This window comes from Artibeus jamaicensis, unplaced genomic scaffold, assembly GCF_021234435.1.
Source record: "Artibeus jamaicensis isolate MK-2021 breed Jamaican fruit bat unplaced genomic scaffold, CSHL_Jam_final scaffold_537, whole genome shotgun sequence".
Classification (NCBI taxonomy): domain Eukaryota; kingdom Metazoa; phylum Chordata; class Mammalia; order Chiroptera; family Phyllostomidae; genus Artibeus; species Artibeus jamaicensis.
Genome location: NW_026522047.1, coordinates 14,731,202 through 14,748,328, shown reverse-complemented (window position 1 = coordinate 14,748,328; position 17,127 = coordinate 14,731,202). Strand labels below are relative to the sequence as shown.

General features: G+C 43.4%; 1 protein-coding gene across 2 annotated transcripts; it reads right to left on the bottom strand.

Moving 5' to 3' along the window:
- Nucleotides 1-3,773: 3,773 nt before the first annotated feature.
- Nucleotides 3,774-16,828, bottom strand: ZNF330 (zinc finger protein 330). 2 transcript variants are annotated; one of them, XM_053658569.1, is made up of 11 exons: nucleotides 16,632-16,827; nucleotides 16,154-16,265; nucleotides 14,802-14,928; nucleotides 12,942-12,961; nucleotides 12,771-12,841; nucleotides 10,650-10,729; nucleotides 7,548-7,674; nucleotides 6,987-7,091; nucleotides 6,766-6,812; nucleotides 5,668-5,785; nucleotides 3,774-4,536 (listed from the first exon to the last, which is right to left on the bottom strand). In XM_053658569.1, exons 1-11 carry the CDS (start codon nucleotides 16,645-16,647, stop codon nucleotides 4,265-4,267), a joined length of 1,095 nt encoding a protein of 364 aa, XP_053514544.1. In that variant the 5' UTR covers nucleotides 16,648-16,827; the 3' UTR covers nucleotides 3,774-4,264. The 2 variants fall into 2 exon arrangements, with proteins under 2 accessions (XP_053514544.1, XP_036981984.2); XM_037126089.2 differs by lacking the exon at nucleotides 16,154-16,265 and having other exon boundaries at nucleotides 16,632-16,828.
- Between the last annotated feature and the right edge of the window lie 299 nt (nucleotides 16,829-17,127).

Below are 17,127 nucleotides of genomic sequence, written 5' to 3'. Positions count from 1 at the left end.
TTGAACTCCTCTTTACAGTGTAACAGAACATACAGTCTCCTGGGGGTTCAGATGTGCACATCTTTGGAAAGCCGTTATTTTGCCTACCATACCCCCACTAACATTTTTAATGTTGCCAAAACTCTAAAACTCAGTCCATGAGTCAGGATCTCAGGACTCTAGTTAAGTCTCGGGTACATACAGTCAGCTGGCTTATTATTATGGTCATATGGTTTATTCTGCGTAACATTCACTTCCTGCATTCATTGAGAAGTTCTATGTGTAGTTCTAAAAATGAGCAACAGCACAGTATTCACAGAGCACGGATGAATGTACTCTACGGAAGACTTCTGTGGGGTGGGTGTCCAAACTAGATGAGGCAGGGTTATTCCCCATGTTGCAAACCCGCTGGAGACCCGCAGTGGTCTGCTCTTCTATTTCAGGGGTCTTCCTCCCTCTTCTCAGTCCCCACGGAGCCTTCGATGCCTTACTTTTTTAGGGTACAGAAACTAAGAAAATAAAATCTTTCCCAAGAAATCCATCAGAACTTCAGGATTGTCACCAAGGCAGCCTTAGGACTTTTATTCTCTGAATATGCAAATGTAATTTGAAACATTTTTTTAAAATCAAGGATCACTGGCTGCCATGACTCCTCCTGAAAGGAAAAACATGACTTACATGAATTACATGCATTAAATGTGATTTTCAAAACTTTTATCACCTCAATGCAAAGTTGACAGAATTATTCTTATGCTGATAGCAAACCACTGACAAGATTTTTTAAGGCAAGATGTATGTATACGTTACCAGAGGGAGAAGCAAATGCACACAGTACTGCAAGTGGACTTCTGCCATCCACGCTAACAGAACCCTCATGAATGTGGACAGAAAGTGACGTGTTGTAAGAGTCAGCTCCAAAGGACTAGCTTCTGTGCAGTGAAATATGTCAAGAATGTGACTGTACTTCAGCCAGAATGAAGTAGCAGGACCAACTCTACTCTCTCACCAGGAAAAACTTTCTTTTTTCCTGGAGGGGGAACAAAATATATGAAATTAGTTTTCAAGACACAGGCCATCGGGTAATGAATGGGATCGTTTTATCTCCAAGTGATGAGAAACACACAAGATGAGCCTCAAAACTGCCTCAACCTATTGCCTGACGAGATTGTGTAAGTCACAGCTGAGGGCAGGGGGACCCGGGTGCAGCCCAGAACGTTCCGTAGGCGGAGGAGAAAGAACTAAGCTCCTGGAGAGACTCGCAGCTCATCTTCGCAGTATGGAAGAGCCAAACGCAGTTAGCACAGGCTTGCCTGCCCCGAGATTCCCAGAAACACTGGTTTACACATTACATTGTCCCTTAATAAGGAACTCTGACTCCTTACTAAGATTGCTTCAGTGGGTCTAACTTTTTATCTGTACTGTGTCTGATTCCACCAAATATTACTGAGCGTTTACTATATCACATTTCATCCTTTGAATTGTTCCCATCAGGCACATGAGAACCCCGGGCACTGTGTAAAGCACAGGTGTTTGCGCTCTATGGGCCATTCGCTTTCTCAAATGGACGAGTACATCCTGCAGAAGCTCGTAGGCATGGTACAAGGTCACCCTGACACATGCCATTACGATACTCCAGCAAGAAGTTTACTAAACCATGACCAACAGGAAGAGGAGGAAAAAACAGTCCCATTATTGTCACCTGCTACCTGACTGCTACTCCCTCTGCTGATCTCAGGGGTGGCAGGGGCATGACCCCAGACCCTCACCCCTCCGGGATGGAGTCCCCGTACTCTTCACAGGCTGGGGTGGTTTCCCATGTCCATTTACGATAAAATAAGCAAAGAAGCACCTAGAAAACCCCAGTGAATCACCTGGACTCCACTCACATGCCTTCTGCACCATCACACACAGACAGTGCTCCCGCCGCCTGGTAGTCACCTAACTGCCGAGACAAGGACTTCTCCCCTCGCCTGCTGATGCTTGGGCACGAAAAGCCGAAACTGCCAGGCTGGCAGGCACAGATTATAACTCAGTGCAGTGCTTACTGGGTACCATGAAGAAGGTGCCCGCTTTGAGTACAGAGCATCCATTCATGGAGAGCTGTGTCAGAGGTGGGAAGTAAATGTCCCCCAGTTATTTATTTTACCCCTAAGGGGGCCGTGGTTTCCCTTAGCCTTCATGACTCTCTGCACATCGGGTCTCCTTGGCTAATAACTCAGTTGACGAGTCATTACGATACTCTGCCCCCACCCCCACCCCCGACTTTTGGCCATTAGGCATTGCCACTTGGCCATCAGCAAACGAAACTTTGATTTGGTTTGTTTCTCTTGTGAGCAGTAAGCAGGAGTCACCACTTCAGTTTTTAGTGGCCTTGTCCCCAGGCTCTCCCCCATCAGTTCTCGTCTTTACGGCCTTGTTACACAGTCTGTCCCTGGGCCTTCCGGTTGAACATAACCCTCTGGTGGGCCTTCCAGCCACAGATACCCTGCCCATTCCAGCATGTCCATTTTCCTCGCCCTTTCAATCCTTTCCCCCACCATCTGCCACAGCCAAGCTGGCATCTTAACTTTGCTCACAGTTGGCCAGAGCTTTTTCCAGGTCTGTAGAAGCCATCCACCATCTCCTGCAATCCTAGCCAGGGAGTCAAGTCCTGTGAACTGAAGTCCTGTGACTCAAGGACCCAACATGGTGCCATCAAACTTCCTGATTAACCCCCTTTACCGACACCCTCAGCTACAAGCTTCCAGTGTGCACCTTCCGCTCCCCCCAGCACATGGGGGCCAATTCTTACAGCTCCTTTGGGGTACCACAGTTTCTCTTCTCTTCGGGCCCAGCTGAGTTTTGCTGAACCCTAATTCTAGGTCTAGTAGCCCAGGGACAGGGCAAGTCCTGCAGGGGGCCATGGCGCCTGGGGAAGCGGTTGTCATCCAACAGAGAGGGGCAAGTTATGACTGCAGACTCAGGAAGTTCAGGAGCCAGGGGAGTAAAAATCTACAGCAGCATCCATTGAGCTGTCTCCATCTTGCTCGTCAGGGTCACGGGTTCTCCCCAACAGTGCCTTGACCCCCGCATAACAGACTTGCCTTGACTGGCAACTATCTTTGAAGTCCATCCATTCAGACTATTACATCCTGCTGCTGTAAGAGATAAAAGCTTTTTCTGCGTGCATCCAGAGGCCCTCTGGCTGTCGCACCTGCTTTTCCACGGCCTGTCATTGCCCTCAGCTGTTCATTATGTTTCCATAGAGTAAGAACAGTCAGCAATAACCATCCAACCCTGTTATCCTCAGAGCTACAATTTTCTCCGTACTTCTCAAATGCCAGCCGGTCCGATAATGCATTTCTTTCTCCCACTCCGCCCGAACTCACTGACAGCCTTAAGTTGTAACAGCTGGGTCTTGTGTCGGCCACTGTCCGCTGCCCGCCTCCGCCGTGAGGGACGGGTCTGGCTGTGTGACTCTGTCTGCCAAGGTAGGAGTCTCTGCTACTTATTTTGCATATCAGACAAAAAATGAAGCAAACAGACTGTCAAGAATATTAGAATGCTTTTCAAAGTTTAAAAAATCTAGAACAAGAAATTAAGTATCAAAAGTATGTACTGTAATACTAGATTTATTCAAAAAGAAGTGAAATTTCCTGGGTAAAGCATCTGTGTGACACTATTTCTGACTGGGTCTGAAAATTGGCTATGGAGCTACCCGTCGGTACATTTCTGCATCAGCAGTACTGATCAAAAAAAAAACATTGTGAAGAAATAAACCAGTCAATTGCTAAAGCATACATATCACGACCATGTAAGATAATGTGAAGATTTAATGAAAATTTAGCACATAACATCTGATAAGTATCCTGGGGACATACAAAGAAAAATACAATAACCCATTTTACCCATTATATATTAAAAAGTCAGACAGAATGAACTCATAAGCAGTGTTTTTCATAAAAAGAGCAATTTAATTTCCTATATATTACCCTCCTATTCCTTTACCCTATATATGTATCTAACTGGCAAAGCCTACCACATTCCTGCAATCAGTACAAATCCAATCCATGATGCTGCACTGCTTGTAGTAATAAATATCTCAGTTGAAATTCATTTTTCTTACACTATAAGCCTGATTATCAGTTCCTATAAAAATGCTACGCCCTGCTCCTTGCCCCAGTAACTGTGACTTTTGAGCAAGGCTAAGTGACGGTACTTCCGAACATCCTCACACAACTCACCACGCACTGGCTTTCCTGGGCACTTCCTCTCAGACAAGGCCACCAATGAGCAGGCAGCTCTCCTAGCTCTCTTGTTCCTCATAGTGCGCATAGCCACTGGCATAGGTCCTTCCTAAATTTAAATTAGTAAACAGATCTGATGACTCAGCATCTGAATCCTTTCCACCTTCATCTTCCTCCTCTTCATCATCCTCTGCTTCATAGTCATCGTCCTCATCCTGGTAGCTGGTGTCACCATACTTATCGGATGAAAGGTTCTTCCAATAGCCATCGTACCCTGAAGCTCCATCTCCCTCTTCGCCTCCAGTCTGCCTGCCAAATTTCAGGGAGCGCGCTACAAAACACAGAGCAGTACATGGTACCTTATCCGTTCCCATTCTCTGCATCCCCATCTTCCTCCACAACATACAGTAACATGAACCTCATTGGCTGCTGCTTCCTCCCAAGTGAAAGAGTAAGCGACATTTTTCCTAATTTCCTAACTTAGTATTTAATTGGGAAGAAAGAAGACCTTAAAAAACCACCATCAGTTGTATCCTACTTGGAGTCTACACACACGCTACACGCAATAGTGAAGGTGATGGTGTCATTTCATTAAATCTAGAAAAAGCTGGGAAACAAAGTAAGAACAGCACTCTCCAGATGTTAAAAATTAAAATAAAATGCCCTTCGTTTGATGAATTAAAAGTTTATTTTCAAATCAGAAAAGTTGATTTCACGTTGTCTTTTTCTTGAGAGCAATTTTATAATTGAGATGTCCTAGAGGACAAAGCTTTCATTTCTTTTTACTAGCAACACAAAGTTTGGTGCAACAAAAAAATCAGCAAAATCTTCAGTCTCAGCTCGTTGTAGAACTGCATCTCTGACTAAACAAAGTCATTTAGAATTATGATTCCATTCTGATATGTTTGCTAAAGAGTCAAATTCTCTTTAACAAACTGTTAGTTGCATTACTACAAGTGTGTATGACAGTCTTGTTCCTTCACAGAAGAGCTACATAAAAACTAGAGAGCAATTCCCTACAGCAGTGACGTGGCACATAATAAGCACAACTGCTCCAATACTACACGCCAAAGAATAGCCTCAGAATGAATTCCAACTTTCAAGTACTAAAGACTACCAGCACTTGAGTAGTAAGGATTTATAGCTACTCAATTATTTAACAAGGAAGCCTCGGCAAAAATAGAAAAACTACTTTTTTCGGTCTTAAATTTCAGTATTCACCGTGTCATTAGCTGAGGCAAATGCCAAATATCAAAGTGAACAATATGTTTCTTAAGTTAAATTGGGAAATTTTACCCATATATTTTCCAAGGCTGTAAAATTCCACTTCCTTAGGAGAACACATTCATCTTTTCAAATAGGAAAATGGCAAAACAAAAATAGAAAAAGGAGATACATCTTTTCTAAATCTTTTCTAAGTGTGAAAGCAGAACCAGCGCCCGACTCTGAAGAAGGGCCTTACTTGACATGCTGAGGTCCTTGGTCTCCTGCGTCTCGTGGCCGCATTTCGGGCAGGGCGGCTGCTTTCCTTTCTCCTGTTTGAACACCTTGCTCCTTGTATGGTCGTCACAGAAACAGGCCTGCACAGGACAAGTAAAAATAAACAATAAACAAGTCATTCTAAAAATGCACAAAGACCTCATTCAATCCTTCAAGGAGGTTTGAACACATGCCTTCTTAGGGCAGAGATTAGGGGTTTTGTTTGGACTGGCTCACTCTTGACCTTCAATTCACGAGGGAAGGTCTTTCCCACAACTCTTCGGATCTACGACCCAACCTGATGCCGAAACTCTCCTCAGGGGACGACGCACACACACTAATTCATCCATCCACATATCAGCGCTCCCAAGGCCCTGATGACACTTGGTGAAGAGCGCATGTGCCTGGTGTACACGCTAAGTGTGGCCACACACAGGCAGAGAGGCTACTGTAAGGCACTGCGCACTGAAACAGAAGGGCAGAGGGGTGCTCAACCCGGTAGAGGATTCGGGAAAGAAAACATGAAGACCCAGCTGAGATCTGAAGGAGAGGGGGGTGCGGTAAAGATGGAAGAGGAAGCTAAGGCAGAGGAGACAGCACACACAAAACTGGGGCAAAGTGGGGAGAGAATAACAGAAGGTCAGGAATATCAGCAAGTACCAGAGAAATGTTTCCGAGTGGAAGTGAATCGGCTGCATCTCTTTAGAGACTTTGACAAAAGAAATGCTGGAGACGAGTTCCGAGGAGAGAAAACATGATGGAAATCTGCACTCTCCTAAGCCAAGTGCATTCTGCCATTAATTAAACCTCGCTCCCACCACTGTGGTCAGACCGTCCCCCAGAAACCTCAGGTGCACAGGCCTGAGCTAAGACCAGAGTGCGCCACTGTCAACCCAGAGGCAAGCCCCGTGGATGGCCTTCGGAAAGTCACTAAGCTTTCTCAATTCCACAATTTCTAGAATAAAAGAACTAAACAAAATGTTTAAGGATCCTTGTAGAATGTAGAGTAATAATAGCTATAAAGGAACAGTCATGAAGAATGGAGATTAAAAACAAAACAAAAATAAACACACAAATATACCTTACACCGAAGACAAGAATGTTGACCAAGCCGATTGCATGAAACACCTATGGGGAAAAATACATACATCCAGATTCAAACTTGGAATAAAAACACTATTTCCCCCCGATCTATACTTGATCTAAGATAAATCCCACAGAATTGATCCTTTTTCACTGTTTTAACACTTAAGACTGTTAAGAAACTTGGGTATAAAGAACATCTACTATATAAAAACTTACACTTAAACGTCTCCGCCTCTAAAACCTGGCAGCTGGCTTGATGTTCAAATTGGTCGTCTTCACAGAGAAAGTTTTGGCAAAAGGAACAACTGAATATTCTGCCTCCTATTAGATTAAAAACAAAACCCGAAAATGTAAATATGATAAGCTTTAATTTAAAAAACTCATTATCTATAGAACTGCTCAAAAACGATGGCGAGTTATTTCAGACTTACAGCAGGATGACACGGGAGTTTCTGTTCTGGTAAAGGCTATAGTAAAAACTGCCAAAATGAGCCACAAGACAGCGGACCCCACTACCCCCGGATACGCATGTGTAACCCAATGCTCAGAGACGCCTGCTCTCCTATCACTCCCCTCCCTGCCTGTTTTGGTCAATAATCCTAGCTACTAGCTGACTGCTACTGCTAGTGGAAATCCCTTTCCCAACCAAACTGATAAGCGAAACAGTGCCAGTGGTTAGGGTTGGCCGTATCCTGAAGAGCCTTACAGAGGGTATCCAGGGTGCTACAAAATCGCCTTCACTCAGAGCAGAAGTGACTCCGGTGCGCGCTCACTCACCGTGGTCCCAGACACCCCGCTCACACTCCACGCACTCGGCATCAGTAAGAGGGCAGGCACAGGCGTGCGTGCTGAGACATTTCCTGCCGTGACAGACCCAAGCTTCACAGAAGTCGCATATGGCACCCTACAACCAAGGAGCACAAAAGGTTCGTCTTTGTCACTTGAGTGACTACAGCTATTATCTAACCCAACGAATTTCAACAGGTGTGCCACAGAATTTTTAAAATATACAACACCTGACTATTTAGTTAGGGGCACTGACCTCTTTTCTCTTAGTCTGTCAAATTAAAAAACGACAACAGCTGACACAACAAAAGACGTCTGTGTGAATGCGGTCTTGGACCATAAGTGTAGAGGTCACATAACAGTTGCATCTCACTGGTCACACTGCAAAATTAGGCTCCAGCTGATTGGTTAATTCTGGTACCAGAAATCCTTTTATACAAGTATAGGCACCTGACTTTTTTAAAAGTCACTTTGGAGCCAAAAGGGTAGCTAATTACATTATTTTTTTGAAATTCAGTAAAAACTATAGCTATTTTTGGTTTTGGTCAGATCAGCAATAAATACGCCTTTGGTGTGCTGCTGAATTTTATTAACTAGTTCATGTGTGCCATGAGATGAAAAAGGTTGAAAATCGCCATCAAAGTTGTACACACTGAGCACTTACCAACCCTCAGTGACAGTGGGTGGCTCCACTGAAGAAAAACATTTACTCTTTAAGCCAGAATTAAAGGGGTTCTCTGAAAACCACTGCACCAATAGCTACTGATAATACACAGATCTTAGCTAAACATCAAAAGAAGCAGCAGTCGGGGGAAGCCCCCCCCGCAGACGCCAACACCGACCACCGCAGTCCGTCCAGGAGCTGGAGTGCGGCCTCTGACTCCTGAATCAGAGCTCAGATGCAGCCCGGAGCCCGCAGCTCGAGCGCCCTTGTCCACAGCAATTCCAGCAACTAAACTGAGTGTTTTCAAATACCAGTATTTCCGACTTCAGAAAATTTGTAGAACAACTTAGAGAAAATATTAAGCTTCTGTCAACGTCTTTTCTTCTTCTAAGGCAACTTATGCTTTGAATCAATGATCGTGTTTCTTTGTGAAAGAAATTAAAATAAAATATTGTAAAAACTACAGAACTAATGATAGGGCAAGACCCTCCGATTCTACATGAAGTAGGACAGTAAGGCTGCATTTTTCAATGACCTAGGTCAACAGACTGTTAAAAGCTAGAACAGATGTCAGTGAACTGAGCAGTCTTCCCTGTACAGAGGAGGACCAGGGGCATGAGCTGCATCACGGAGGGGCTGGGATTTAAATCCAGGTCTTCTGAACCTCGGATCAGTGGTGTACCACTCAAGGCTCTGCAATAAAAACAGTGCAGAACAAATAGGAAAGATGTTTTGTGACTTGTAAAAATGGAGTGTCGGTGTGGCTACCCAATCCTCCAATGTTCCCTGGATTACTCAGGGTTCCAACAACAAAGAGATAGATGGCACACTACCCCGGAAAATCCAGAAGATCAGAAGAGGTCGTTTACAAAGGACAGGGACGGGCTCAGGAGAAGACATCACGGGGTGATGCAGTTGCCACCCCTGGGCCTGAAGAGACGAGAGGGAGTTCCCAGAACCCCATGAGAGAGCCACATGGAGAGGAACTGTGCCAATCCACGTCCCAACCAGGACAACCTGGTCGGCAGTGAGCTGGGACAATAAAGACCCAGGTGGCATTGTCCTTCTGTCTTCGGCTATCCTGCCAGGGTCTCTCGGTGGCCAAACCGAAGGGAAGCGACCAGGTGAGAGTGCCATGGTCCCGTCAGGCCCTCAGGGCAAAGCCGGGCAGAGACAAGGGAAAGGAGAAGGGATCCTCGCAGGCAAATCATTTTTCTAGAATGTGTAACTAATGACTCATGATTTTCCTTTAATGCTTGCTTTATGTAAGAAAAGATCGTAAAGATTCATACAACTCAGTGAATTAAGGAGTGTTTGGTAAATTTAGACATTAGCAAGCTACCAAGGAAGATTATGATAGGTTCTGAATCTGACTGGTTTTTGAAACGTAACATGACAATCCTATATTTAAACTAAAGAATTCACAATATGATTATGAATTCTAGCTCCTTGCATCTGTAAGATATGCATACACGAAATATATCAAATAAAGACCTGCTTCTTAATGAAAAATTATGTGTTCTTGAAAAGTTACTACAAATAAATATTCTGCTTGACTAAAACAGTATTATTTTCATTGTGGGCTGAAATGTGGACCTGAGCATAAAAATCACATGGTGCAGTGAAACTGGTTAAAAGAATAACTTTTTAGTAAAAAAGACCAAAATACATCACACGAAACATGTTTTTATTATTTAAAACAATAAACTTCCTTAGAAAACTGCATGTAATGAAGAAATTATAAATAACTATACTAAGTATGTACTTTTAAAAAATATATAAAGCTTTAAAAAACTATTAACTGCAGGTTCTTCTGGAACCAAGTTGCTTACTTCACCAACAGCCTGAACAGGGCTTCCGGTATGACAGTCTATGAAGTCTAATTAAGACGCATCAGAAAGGTGCCACTGACAAATGAATTTCTGTTTAAGCCAACATTAAATAAGTTTTCATTCCTTGTATGTTTCCAAATAAGAAAAAAGGACGCAATCAAAAACCAGCATGTTTCTAGATAATCTAGGTAACTACGGACTGAGTGAACCAAGAGACAAAACTGTGATTATATGGTGATAAAATACAGTGGTTACGAAAAATAACCATTGGTCAGAACGACATTTTCTTATCATCAGACACCTACTAGCCTAAAACAGTGATTTCCAACCTTTCTGTTTTACAGCACACATCAACTAATTGCTAAAATTCTGAAACACACCAAAAAATGTATTTTTAGCGAATCTGACCAAAAAAGTGTAATTTTTGTTTACTCACACCAGATGGCTATTATTGTGTTGGCTGTTGTCACTTGTTATTGGACAGTCTAAGGGAAAGGAGGTCAGTGCCCCTGACTGAATACCCAGGCGCTGCATGCTTTACCAATTCTTGTGGCGCCCGGTGCAAATCGCTGGTCTAGGAGAGGACGACAAGCTTACCACCATCGCGAGGCCAGTACTGTACACACCAGCATGCTTTATGACACAGTCCGATGACTTCATCATGCACTTGGTTTTCCCTGGTAAAGAAACAAGTTTGCACTATTAGCCTTGCAAAGTAGTACATGCAAGTATTCATTAATTCTCCTCTTTAGCCTAAGGTCCTATGGGGATAATTTTAAATGGATAGGAATTAGCAGTTTACTGTTCACATAACCAAAAATAGGAAATGGACAGAACTGAGATCTCATTATCTGAGTCAAACCTTTTGAGATTAGAAATTTATTAAAAATCTATAGCACACTAAAGTTATACATGTATGTTAATTCCTATCTGTAATAAAATCAGAAAATTCAGGTTATGTTTTATAACCTAACCATTTTAGCAGTTTAAAATCTGATAAATTTTCAGATGAATGAAAACATTTTTAAAAAGCTATGCTTTAAAATGAATTTAACTTCATAATTCACAATAAAAACTATCTGATTTAAAGTTTTTGCTTACATCTTCCTACAAAACATCTCAAACCAAACCAAACCAAACCAAACCGTGATTATGCATCTTATCTGGTTCACTTTTCAAATGTATTCATATGTAAAAATTTACAAACACAGCCTCCAAGTAAAGATTTTTCCAATGAAATTTTCTAATAGTCCCCAAGTGGACACAAAAATCAGGAACAGGGTGATAGAGCTAAAAATCACAATACGGCCACAAAAATTCTGATGTAGCATCAAATTACAACCCAAAACACTGCCAGGAAATTGGCTTCTCATATACTATGTGAGGATTAATGTTGGCACATTAACCACCCATTTCACACTCCACAAAGTGGAACATGAAAGAAATGGAAGGTACTCAGTTTTCCATTACCCTGACTACCCGAGGATCGAAGCCAAACAGGTAACGGGAAGAAAGAGAAATTGGAAATGAGGCGGCGGCTACCCAACCGTCCCATGTCTAACACTCGGTACAAGAACCAGTAAGCGGGAAGTGCCCCCGAACATAGCACTACAAAACTTCAGCTTAACAACACTGAAAGTATGGGAAGGTCCTAGCAAGAATTTAATCTTCTCCATAAACTATTTTCATTTCTTTTGTAAAATAAGGATATAAAAATTGGCAGATAAGTGGTCTATCTAAACCAGTATTCTCTTTTTTCATTAATTATGTCTTTCATTAACAATGTCTTCTGCGAAAGCTAGACCTACACTAGAGATATTCAGGGATATAGCTCTAAGCTTTCTGCACTGTTATCATATGCAAACCCATTCAAACGAGCATGTCCCAAAATGTGTTCCATCTGAAACTATTATCCCAAAACCAGAGGGGTATTTGCTCAAATGGAAGTTTAGAGAGAGTCACTGTACTTCTCTGCTGCAGGTCTTCAGAAACTGTGTAGCAGAAATCTCCCCAACGGGAAGGCAGGGGAGAAACAAGCTGCATTTCTCAAAGGTATACCTTGTGCTAAGAAATACTTATTAATATCTCATGTATTCTGAGGAAGACTATTTGACAAACGCCAAACTTGTTCTGTGAACTGCCATTTAGTTTACTCTGAATGATCATTTATTCTTAATACAAGTTTCCACGTATACAACTGAGTATGTGGCTTAGGAACTCTATTCCGGTGACTTGGGAATGTATGTGAGAAAACTCAAGGATCATATGCTAAACGCCAAACAGAAAAATAACTACTCGCAAAAACCGGCACCAGGTAAATGTGGAATGAAATTATTCCCGATGGTCTAACATACTGTAGGCAGTATCTGCAGGAATCAAAATTTAGAAAAATAAACAATATTGACAAGACTAAGGGTAACAGCATTAGAAATTCAGGAACCCCCAATATTATTAGTCTGAAATCTGACCTTTCGATGTTAAAAAAGCATGTTGGTAACCTATATCTAACCTGTATCTGACTTATCTTCCAGCATCATGTCAAAGACAAAATCGAGACTTGACAGTGTTTTGGTAGGCCAAATAACATTTTGTTATTTTATTTGTGGTGAGGCATGACATTACTGCAAACGATGGTAAGCCCACAGCTTCATATTGATTAACTGCAAACCAATGTCAGGTAAAAGCAAAGGCAGGTGCCCTCAGTTATCACCTACTTACCACACTGCGCACAAATCGGTAACTTCTGTACAGAATTACAAAAGTAGCAAAATGCTCTATTCTTCTGCCGCCTTGTCATGTAAAAAAAAAATTTAAATACAGTAAATATCAGACAGAAGATCAGAGGGTCTATATTATTAGATATAGATAGAAAAATAAATAAAAATTTACCTCTGACACTTATCACATTCCTGTAAAATATAAATAAGACATTAATTTTCTACTGGCTGAAAATTGCAAATTTACTTGCATTATAAAGAATGACCTGTCCTTTGTGTTAGGATTTAAGTGACACGTCCCCAAACCCTCTGACCTCCCCCAGGACACAAAAGCATCCACACATCACAAAGGTACGCCTTGGGAACACCACACTAGAGAAAGCAGTAGTATTTTCACAAAAGAGGGTAAATTCAGAGGTAGTTGCTTTTTTAATGAATCACACAAATGAAGAACAGACATAAGAAACCATAGTGACTACAATGTGATGAAGCTTACAGAAAATCCCGAATTTTAAACGTGTTATTAAACATTCTCAACAACCTGGTCCCTAACCTCTTTTCAAACCTTGCTGCCTATCCTCTTTAGAGTCGAGGCACCTTGTGTCAGCCATTCTCAAAACATGCCTGTTCTCTTTTCAATGCCTTCCTTATTCTAAGGCTTTGCCCCGAAAAGTCCCTCCTCAGCCTTTACCTGTTGGAAGTTCTGGTGACGACCCCTCCCTTTCTGTGAACTGTACCCACCACACTCACCTCTGTCCCCTTCGTCCTAACTACACCCCTACTGCCACACTTACCCAGGCCTGGCTGTCATTATCTGTACTTGCAAGAGTCACTTCTTATTTTGTCTGCCCCACACCCCTTGTCTCTAGAAATGGCCCTTCCACACCGAAGGGAGTTGTCACTGTCCTGTGCTCTGTAATCCTGCCTCCCCACCCCCTACCCCAGCCATAAATGTTAGTCCTGGAAATGGCACCTGCCCAAGTCCAAAGTACCAGAGTTCTTTCCTCTCTGCGGGCAAAAGTTTTTATGGGAGACACACGAGCCACCGGCGCCTATGAACCCAAACGGAGTGGGACAACCTGAAAAACCAGAACTAACAAGCAAAAGACAAGACTGCCAGGCTATTCCAGGTTCCAGCTATCCTATGTTGCACTAGATCCTTGCCCTGCCCAACCACACAAGTCAGCCCATGGTTCACTCAATAAACTCTAATAATTCTCTCTGGCTCCTTAAGTGGGCTTGTCGTTAATAAACAAACAGTTCTCAAGTAATGCACAAAACAGCTGATCCACGAGCCTGTGGAAAGAGGACCGTGTCACTCACCCATGTACCCCCACAGTGCCTGGCACAGAGGAGGTGCACGGCAGCTGTGGAACTAAGAACATTTCCTGTGCCTTTGATGAAGAGAAGAAAAAAGAGCAGTGGTGGCAACAGAACAAGCAGAGAAGCAGAACTCGGGCAATGTGGGACAACGCAGAGAAACGTGGTCAAAGGCAGAAAAGGAGGGACACCGGCATAATCTGCTTTTCCCAACTTCAACCATGGAAACCTAGAAATGATCAGGACTAATCCACTTGGCACAAGGAAAGGTTTTCCTGTTCCACTTGAAACAGGAAACATGTCAAAAACCATGCAAAGTTTAGAAATAAGAAATCAAATGAGTTAAAAAGACTGGCTGAGAGAGATGGTACAAGAGGAAAGGGCTACAACTGATGGGACAACCTGACTTAAGGGGCGACAGGCTGCAAAACTCTCCGCAAATATCCAAGTCCATACTTTGGTCAAGACTGATTTGTCACCAGCAGTAGCCATGGCAGTGGGTAATCTGCTAGGTTTTATAAGACAAAAATCAAACAAAACTCACTGCCACTCGGTGTTAATGAAAACAATGAATAGGCCTCTGACAGATTCCAAATGCAATAAAATACATCCAGCAACACAGTATTCACTAAAATTTTACTCGGGTGTTTTTCAGATAATGGATATAGTGATAGTCTTTCAACTATCAACTGACATCACAAAAAGCTGTTACCATTGAAGCATTGCATGGGTGCTTAGCTAAATCTACGGTGCTTCTCAACGCTCGAAGCCGTTTTTCCCGTTCCCGGCGGTTCTCGGCCTTCTTCCTCGCACCAGTCTTTTTCTTGGGCATTTTCCCCCTTTCAACACAAGAGAACAGAGAGGATATAACTACCAGGTCGCTATTTTAAATAAACTAAGAAACTTATTAAAATTTAAAACCTGTTTTCATCCATTAGTTGAAAGAACTACACTTAGTAGAAAGAACTGCACTGAACCTGCCTTTGAAAAAATGTGTCAATAAACAGCACATTTTCATTTGGCTTTTCTTTAATCTGAAAACTACAAGTTCCCTGAGGATTCCAGCCCTATCTTTCCTGACTGTGTTTGCCTCCCAGCCCTGCCTGGCATATAGAGAGAACACTGATGAATGAGTAGGTAGCTAGCTCTGTGGTTGCTTTTAAATCTGAATCTCAAATTTCTTAATATTCTTCAAGATACATATTTTCTAAGTCTTTCCTAAGAGTGGTTCTCAAAAATCAACTGCGGAAATCCCTAAAAATACAGATTTTGACATCTAGGCCCTAGTCACCATTTACAAATTCTAAATGTCCAAGGATAGGCTCAAATTTCACTAGTGACTGTGACCTCCCTGAAGACATTAACATTCTGATTCAAAAATCAAAGTGTGTCCATGACATATGGGTAGAGTTTCAAGAAAACACACCTTTAAGAGATTTACACTGCTTATTCAAAAGGCCGTATTACAATACAGCAAAATCATGCACCTGCGGCTACAGGAAACAACGCAAGTCACTCAAGTTTTTCTACTCTGGGTTTCGACTTTTATGTTAGAATATCCAATCAAAAACCAAGCGATGGAAAGTTACAACTTAAAAATATAGACAAATCAAGTCATGTAGTTCAGTAGTTGGTTCCTTAAGTAATATCTAAACCTACTGGGTCACCCTTCCAGTACTTTAAATGAAAAAATCTACAGGAAATAATCACGGGGTGATAATTCGGATGTATTTTCTACATCCCCAGGGGGGGTTCCGCTAAGAAAATTGAGCCTCATTTTTTTTCCTCCAGTTTGGTCTGGAAATTTAAAGAATCAATTCTTTTTTCTCAGCCTTATGTGGGTTCAAGCCCCTCCCCAGTAATGCTCCGACTTCAAAACACGGTCCGTGTCACCAAAAGAGGAAACAGACACGGGGTCACTGCAGTTTTGGAAGGAAAGCCTGCCGTCGGAATACCCAGCGGCCAGGAGAGACGGCGGAGGTGCCACGCGGCTCGGGGGACCCACAGCGTCACCCGCCCGCGGGACACCCTCCCTCGCGCGCGCTCCGGGCCAACCTCGCTCACCCTGGCGGGGAGGGCGGGCGCACTCCGGGGGTACAAGCGCAGGGAGTGGCTTGGCGCCGGCCGCAGCAACTGCAAATCCGGCCCGGGAACCACGATCCGGGGATAGAAGGTACTGAGACCCAAGGAAGGAACACACAGTCACTTTCAGACAGTGTAAGCCGGACCGGATGTCCTCTGACGTCACAGCGTCCTACGACAGCGCGCCGGCAGGAAAGGGCCCGCCCACGTCTTTGGGTTCCGCCCGGGTTCCTCCAAGGTTCCTCCCACTCCCGCTGGGGAGTAGGGCTGGCGGGGAGGGGGCCGGGCTTCCCAGCTTCGTGGGAGGGCCCGACAGGAAAGCGGTGGGGGCGGGAGAGAAGAGGGAAGATGAGAACACAAGGCCTAAGGGGATGGGAAGGACCCCTCTATTTTATTTTCTCAGAAAGGGAGAAATCTAAAGGAAGAGAAAAATCTGAAAGGAACTGGTAAATGGACTTACAAACTTGGCACTGCATCAGTTGACTCAAACAGAAAATTCTGGCCTCATTCTTTAGGGAACTCTCCACCCCCGATTCCTCATGTCCCGGTTTCTCAAGTTTGCTGCACAAGCTGTGCCTTTAGTTGCCCGGGGAAGCCCTCCTGTGTCTCCCATTTCCAGCGGGCCTTCTGGAATTCCGTTCTTTTGTGAACAGCTTCTGCCCCATTCTAGGGATCTGGAGTGGGCCTCCCTCCTCCCTTCACGGAACCCTAACGTCCAATCCCGGGCAAAGGCTGCTTAGGCGTCCCTGAAGTGTCATTTCCCCAGGCTTCGTCCTTGGGTTAGGGGGCGGGGTCCGCCCCCTGGCTCCCAGTGCCTCACGCAGATAATTACAACTCCGTTCTATGCAGCCATGCTACTTGTTACCCTTCGTTGTTGCTATTTTTTACCCACAACGTAGTGATGGAAAATTTGGATTTTGACTTCCAACTTCTGCCATCACCCAGAGTTGCATTAA

Bases quoted from the DNA above. Each gene is read 5' to 3' on its own strand.
- ZNF330 (XM_053658569.1), bottom strand. The intron at 10,730-12,770 runs GTAAGTAGGTGA...TTTCTTTACCAG, and splicing joins ACCGATTTGTGCGCAGTGTG to GGAAAACCAAGTGCATGATG. The intron at 7,675-10,649 runs GTAAGCTTGTCG...CCTTGGTTGTAG, and splicing joins GTACTGGCCTCGCGATGGTG to GGTGCCATATGCGACTTCTG.